Genomic DNA, 7,472 nt, shown 5'->3' with positions numbered 1-7,472 from the left:
ACTATCGCTCCTTCCCCTTTGCGGTTCCCGATGTAATATGCTTACTTTGTACACGGGATTGCAGCCCCGCGATATGTATTTCAGATTTTGCACGCCAATGGCAAACACTCATTGGTCAGCGCTTGACAAGAAGCACTTCTCATCTGCGCTGACCAATGAGTGCTCACCATTTGCAAGCAAAATTTTAAATGCATATCGCAGGGCTGCAATCCTGTGTATAGAGTACGGATATTACACCGGGAGGTGGGGAGGGGGAGGTGTGATCGTTGACAGGTAAGAGCCTCCGAGGGGACAGATTGATAGGGGTAATTACATTTTTTTTTCCCCTAAATTTGCCTTGGAAAGTGAAAGTACCCTTTAAATTCACATTGTTTTTACGTAAGTGTGCATTTATTTATATAAAAGATGAAACTGAATCATTCCCTTCAGCCTGTAGTTAAGCCCGTATGAGATAGGAATGTAACAATGGGTGTTATTTAATGGCATTCACCTATGTGTAGGTTCAGTGGTCATCCAACTCTGAGGTGTTGTGATGAGGCCTAGTATTTTACTTCAATTCATTGGATCCTTTCCCACGTGCCGTGGGATAGGCCATGTAGCCAGTGAAGTCACATGACAAGTCCATGGCAATACTGGGCCTCCCATGCTTCCCTTTTCAGCTCTAATGCCATACAAGTAATAGCAGTCGGTCTGCCAATCTTCACTGCAGAGAGTCTTTGTATAACCTGGCAGTTTCTTGTAAGGTGCAGCGATCTGTGTACTATGGCTGTATAAAATCTGGTTTTACGTTGGGTTGCAGGTATAGACGTTGTATTGGGTAACATATGCGGGTACAGTTGTATTGGGTAACGTATGCAGATGACAGCACTGTTTTGGGGAAACTGATGGTATGGAAGCTACATTTTTGTATACCTGACCAGCAGGTTTGGTCCCTTGGTACAGTGTAGATAGAGCATAGAAACAGAAATACAAGCAATGTGTAGGGGGAGTCATTTCACACACTCATTACACTGACTCATCTGAAAATCCATGGAATACCCCAGTCTTGAAATAAACAAATGCTCTGACATGCAGTGACGTCTCTAATTTGCCAGACATTTGATGCTGGGACTAAGCATAGGGGAGAGAATGCACGGAAATGTTCTGTACAACTACATTACATACATTGTAGACCATTTCCAATGAGTAGGTTCCAATAGAAACGGCTTTCAAATTCAGCAGAGGTTCCATTCACACATGGCGTTTGCGGTTTTCCACATGGCAAGAGAACGTGAGAAATTAACATGCGCGCGGATTCTGCACGTTTGCAGCTATTACTATAACCGCAACGTGCAAAATCCACCTGGAATATCGTGCCTAGACTTGTTTGCGTGACACAGGTTTTCATATTGAACAGACGTTGTGTGAACAATGTACATTTGAATGTATTTTTCATGTTTGGCGCATTTTGTGCGGTTAAACTGGTAATGTGTGACGAGCCTAAAAACCTCCTTTTGATTTGTACAGGTTTCTAAGCCCTTTAGCCTCCAATGCAATATTACAGGTTATTGCTGTTCACATTTCCATAAACCAGTAGATCAAACCTGACCCAGCTGGTTCCCATTACAGCACCAGTGAAATACGTCTTGACTGCCTTGTGTAGTATTTTACTTCAGTCCTCCAGCTGTCATGTAACAGCTGCTCCAGGAGGCATTGCAAGACTGACAGCCACAGACATGACTTCCAGAGGGAGATGCATTATGGGATTTGTAGTATTACCACAGCAGGACGGCCGAAGTTTAGCTACCCATGCTCTGCCGTGTAAAAGGAATCAGTAGTGCTGTATGGGAACAGCCCCTGAGCAAAGGAAGTACATATTAAGATGCTGCAGGAGCCAGTGAGCCCCTTGCTTTGTCTGGATTGGCAACCACACACTAAGTTTAGTATGCATATAGTGGCTTCTGGGTCCAAAGAGCTCTGGTGGGTCGAAAAATGCTTTCCTTGTCTGCGCTCAATGTCGTCTTTGTGCTGTGACGGCTGTGGTGGACACCCCATAGGTGAATAGTGTTTTGTAGCAACCTAGCACTTGCTTTCCTTAACGTGACACTAAACTCAGGCGTTAAATCTTAAAAATGCATTCAAGTACCTGAACTATCAACAACAATGTATCGTATTTGTGTATCACTCGGTTAAAGATCTTCAAATCATTTCTGAATTGGTGCTGACACTGTCCTTCCTTCTGGAGGGACAGTTCTGCATGGTCCCTGTATGTGTTGTAAAGTAGTCCCCGCTCCAAGCTCCCTCCCAAGATGGACTACAATCTCACTTGTAGTTTACTAGTTTGTATTGAGACTGTAGTCCATCCTGGGAGTGAGCTTGGAGCGGTGACTACTTTACATCACAAAGCAAAACAAACGACAAACGCACTCAACAATTTGTTACCAGTTATACAGTAAGGTGCACACGAAATGGGCTTTGAACAGTGGTACAGTAGAAAGGCATCATGGCACACTCACAAACCAGCATGTAAAACAACTTGTCTCACCACTAAGGACAATGACCGAGGTTTGGATACACGTCTTCTGCAAAGAATGTGTAAGCCGCACTGCCGCGCCAAGGCACCTCTTATAGTGCGGTCCTAACTCTACACTATGAGAGTCTCCATCTTGGAGCACAACTATGGAGACTCTCATAGTGTAGAGTTAGGACCGCACTATAAGAGGTGCCTTGGCGCAGCAGTGCGGCTTACACATTCTTTGCAGAAGACGTGTATCCAAACCTCTGTCATTGTCCTTAGTGGTGAGACAAGTTGTTTTACATGCTGGTTTGTGAGTGTGCCATGATGCCTTTCTACTGTTACTACTTTACATCACACACGGACCATGGAGAACAAAAGTAGTCACCCTCCAGAAGGAAGGACATTGTCTGCACCATTCCTGTCCTTTTCTTCTGTCCCTCCAGCACTGCGGCGGGTCCCCGATCCAGCGCTGACTCTGTCCTTGCTGGCACTTCCTGTCCCACGGTGTCTGCATGCGGGTGCACGCGACCATAGACTTACCTTGCGTCTCTCCTCGTCTCCCGGACGAAAATGTGAACTGCGCATGCGCCCGCTCCAAGATACCTTGCGGCCGCCTGAGATTTTTCACATTTTGGGACGGGAGCGCGCTGGGAAGACACGGGTAAGTATTGACCTCTTTTAAAACTTTTTTTTTTTGCTAGCTGTAGATATATGCAAAAAAAACAGAGGCTTTAAAGGTGCCCATACACTGCTCGATGAATCGAGCAGTGTGAACGGAGACGTCCGACCGTTTCTACTGTACGGTCGCACGTCTTCCGTCGAACCAGCATGTTAGAAAACCAGCCGGGAATCGTACGATTCTCGGCTGGTTAGAACGGTGCTCGGAAGACAAATGCTGAACGGGCCGGTGTGCGCACACTGCCCGCTCAGCATTGCGGTCATCGGAAGCCCGCCCCTCAGGGGGGCGGGCTTGCGATGATCGAGAGTGCGATCTGCCTGTCCAAGATAGGCAGATCGTACGTTTTTTTTAATCCCTTTACAACCATCGCAAGACTAAAGTCTTGCGATGGTTGTACAGTGTATGGCCACCTTAATTCTACTTTTAAGTCTCGTCCGCTTTCCTTATTAGAAAATGTAAAACATGACATTTAAAACTGTTTCCTGAAAGTTGCCATTTCCTTCTAACGTTGCCTGTGCTTCACTTCCTGTGTGTCCAGGTGTCCCCTTCCCCAAGAACTTCATGTCTGTGGCGAAGACCATATTGAAGCGCCTGTTTCGTGTGTATGCTCACATCTACCACCAGCACTTTGACTCGGTTATGCAGCTACAGGAGGAAGCACATCTCAACACCTCGTTCAAACATTTCATATTTTTCGTACAGGTGAGAACAAACGGGCAATATCATTGTATCTAAAGAGCGGTGAAGGAATCTGAAGTGGCACTAAACTCAGGAGTAAAATCTTAAAAATGCGTTCAAGTACCTTTAACTATTAACAACAATGTATCTTATTTGTGTATCACTCGGCTGTAGATCCTCCAATCATCTCTGAATTGGTGCTGACACTGTCCTTCCTTCTGGAGGGGGGATACTTTACAAGACGCACAGGGAGTATAGGGAAGAAAAGTAGTCACCGCTCCAAGCTCCCAGAACTAGCCATTTTTAACCCAAAACTACTCAGTTCTGAGCACCAAGCATTCCATGTAAAGGATTGTAAACATGATTCACCTATTCACCATCCTGCCCACTCATCCAACAGATGAAACCAGCAGATACCAGTGACCCTGGCAATAGTGAAGCCACGTGCTTCACTACAAACTCTATTTGATTGCAATGAGGTATTTTATACTGGATCAGAAACTTTAGGAGATTGTATGAAACTAGAGCTGCAACTAAGTTCGGTTAATCAGGAGTTTTTAAAATGGCTCCAGGGTTGGACTACTAGTATGTATTGAGATTGCAGTCCATCACAGGAGCAAGCTTGGAGCGGTGGAAGTAAAAAAAAAAAGGTGTGGTGTGCAATATAGTGAAATGGAAAGTGTAAAATTATACAGCAGTCAATGCAGAATGGCACCGGTTATGGAGGACTACAAATCCCAATAATACATTATACAGCGCAATGCAGAATACCATCAGCTATACAGGACTACAAATCCCAGCAATAGTACATTATAGCTGGCGGTATTCTGCATTGCGCTGTATAATGTATTATTGCTGGGATTTGTAGTTCCTCTATACAGCTATACAGCACAATGCAGAATACCACCAGCTATAGAGGAGTACAACAAATCCCAGCAATACAATATACATACAGTGTAAAATGTATTGCAGGGCTTTGTATTCCTCTATAGCTGATGGTACATTGCCCTGTATAATATACAGTACAGCACAATGTACCATAGGGGACTACAAATCCCACTATCCCAGCATTACATTATAGAGCACCATGTGGTTTAGTGCAGGCTTACCTGAGCAGTCTTCCGACAACTTGCTTTTGAGATCGGGCCTGTCTGTCATCCCCCCACGCCTGTTCACCCTTCTCCCCGCGTCCTTGTGTATCGGAAGCCCGCCCCTCAGGGGGGCGGGCTTGCGATGATCGAGAGTGCGATCTGCCTGTCCAAGATAGGCAGATCGTACGTTTTTTTTAATCCCTTTACAACCATCGCAAGACTAAAGTCTTGCGATGGTTGTACAGTGTATGGCCACCTTAATTCTACTTTTAAGTCTCGTCCGCTTTCCTTATTAGAAAATGTAAAACATGACATTTAAAACTGTTTCCTGAAAGTTGCCATTTCCTTCTAACGTTGCCTGTGCTTCACTTCCTGTGTGTCCAGGTGTCCCCTTCCCCAAGAACTTCATGTCTGTGGCGAAGACCATATTGAAGCGCCTGTTTCGTGTGTATGCTCACATCTACCACCAGCACTTTGACTCGGTTATGCAGCTACAGGAGGAAGCACATCTCAACACCTCGTTCAAACATTTCATATTTTTCGTACAGGTGAGAACAAACGGGCAATATCATTGTATCTAAAGAGCGGTGAAGGAATCTGAAGTGGCACTAAACTCAGGAGTAAAATCTTAAAAATGCGTTCAAGTACCTTTAACTATTAACAACAATGTATCTTATTTGTGTATCACTCGGCTGTAGATCCTCCAATCATCTCTGAATTGGTGCTGACACTGTCCTTCCTTCTGGAGGGGGGATACTTTACAAGACGCACAGGGAGTATAGGGAAGAAAAGTAGTCACCGCTCCAAGCTCCCAGAACTAGCCATTTTTAACCCAAAACTACTCAGTTCTGAGCACCAAGCATTCCATGTAAAGGATTGTAAACATGATTCACCTATTCACCATCCTGCCCACTCATCCAACAGATGAAACCAGCAGATACCAGTGACCCTGGCAATAGTGAAGCCACGTGCTTCACTACAAACTCTATTTGATTGCAATGAGGTATTTTATACTGGATCAGAAACTTTAGGAGATTGTATGAAACTAGAGCTGCAACTAAGTTCGGTTAATCAGGAGTTTTTAAAATGGCTCCAGGGTTGGACTACTAGTATGTATTGAGATTGCAGTCCATCACAGGAGCAAGCTTGGAGCGGTGGAAGTAAAAAAAAAAAGGTGTGGTGTGCAATATAGTGAAATGGAAAGTGTAAAATTATACAGCAGTCAATGCAGAATGGCACCGGTTATGGAGGACTACAAATCCCAATAATACATTATACAGCGCAATGCAGAATACCATCAGCTATACAGGACTACAAATCCCAGCAATAGTACATTATAGCTGGCGGTATTCTGCATTGCGCTGTATAATGTATTATTGCTGGGATTTGTAGTTCCTCTATACAGCTATACAGCACAATGCAGAATACCACCAGCTATAGAGGAGTACAACAAATCCCAGCAATACAATATACATACAGTGTAAAATGTATTGCAGGGCTTTGTATTCCTCTATAGCTGATGGTACATTGCCCTGTATAATATACAGTACAGCACAATGTACCATAGGGGACTACAAATCCCACTATCCCAGCATTACATTATAGAGCACCATGTGGTTTAGTGCAGGCTTACCTGAGCAGTCTTCCGACAACTTGCTTTTGAGATCGGGCCTGTCTGTCATCCCCCCACGCCTGTTCACCCTTCTCCCCGCGTCCTTGTGCCGATTGTGGATGCGGGCGGTGAGTGTGAGGCGGGAAGGAGGTGTGGATGTGGGCGGGTCTGGCAGCGATAGGGAGGAGGTGCGGCGTGTGGATGCGGGAGGGCTGGTCTGGCAGCAGCGAGCGTGAGGAGGTGCTGCGTGTGTGGAGCCATGGACAGGGCTAACTAATCGAAAGCCGATTAATCGATGATTGAAAACGTTGACAACTTTTTCAATCATCGATTACAATCGACTCAGTCGATTAGTTGTTGCAGCCCTATATGAAATGCATCTTTGGCAGTCCCGGGGGGTTGATGGAGGCCTGCATCACGTGTAAGCAGAATGTTTTTGCTAAAATAAGTGCAATGATCACATGAACTCCTTTACAAGAGGCACATACTGTTATTTTGTTCAATGTTGCAAGAGGGTCATATGACTTTTCTCAGTTTTGTTGTGAATCTATTTTTGCTGCGATGGATTTATTCCGGCTGCCTAAGGGTACAGTAGGGGTGCTTTTTCCTTTCTAATGGGTTCTGTGGTTCATGTTGCATCGGAGTCGTCGTATGTTCCTGGAATAGGATGATTAGATCAGCAACTGAGCAGCTTCTTGAGAAAATCACAATGGGAAGTGGTTAGACTTCCCGATGTTTAACTTCTGATATGTTGTGTAATGAAAAGACGTTCTGTAAATGGCCTCGTACAACTTCATATGTGGAGTTCCTCTTGTTTGCTTATCCATTTCTTTTTCTCTAATCTGTCCTATTCCATTCATACAGCTGCCTCAAAGACGCATAATTACAGATGTATCATTTGTCACAATGAAAGTA

General features: G+C 44.7%; 1 protein-coding gene across 1 annotated transcript in view; it reads left to right on the top strand.

The window, feature by feature from the left end:
• The window catches only part of MOB1A (MOB kinase activator 1A), a 27,348-nt gene that overhangs the window by 17,955 nt on the left and 1,921 nt on the right, over nucleotides 1-7,472 (top strand). Inside the window, exon 5 of the mRNA XM_018564837.1 lies at nucleotides 3,715-3,878. Coding sequence (XP_018420339.1) covers nucleotides 3,715-3,878 — 164 coding nt within the window. The remainder of the gene's footprint in view (nucleotides 1-3,714; nucleotides 3,879-7,472) is intronic.

Source organism: Nanorana parkeri, unplaced genomic scaffold, assembly GCF_000935625.1.
Source record: "Nanorana parkeri isolate BGI_ZX_2015 unplaced genomic scaffold, ASM93562v1 scaffold786, whole genome shotgun sequence".
Taxonomy (NCBI): domain Eukaryota; kingdom Metazoa; phylum Chordata; class Amphibia; order Anura; family Dicroglossidae; genus Nanorana; species Nanorana parkeri.
Note: the sequence above shows the minus strand (reverse complement) of the source record. Positions and strands in the feature narration are given on the sequence as shown.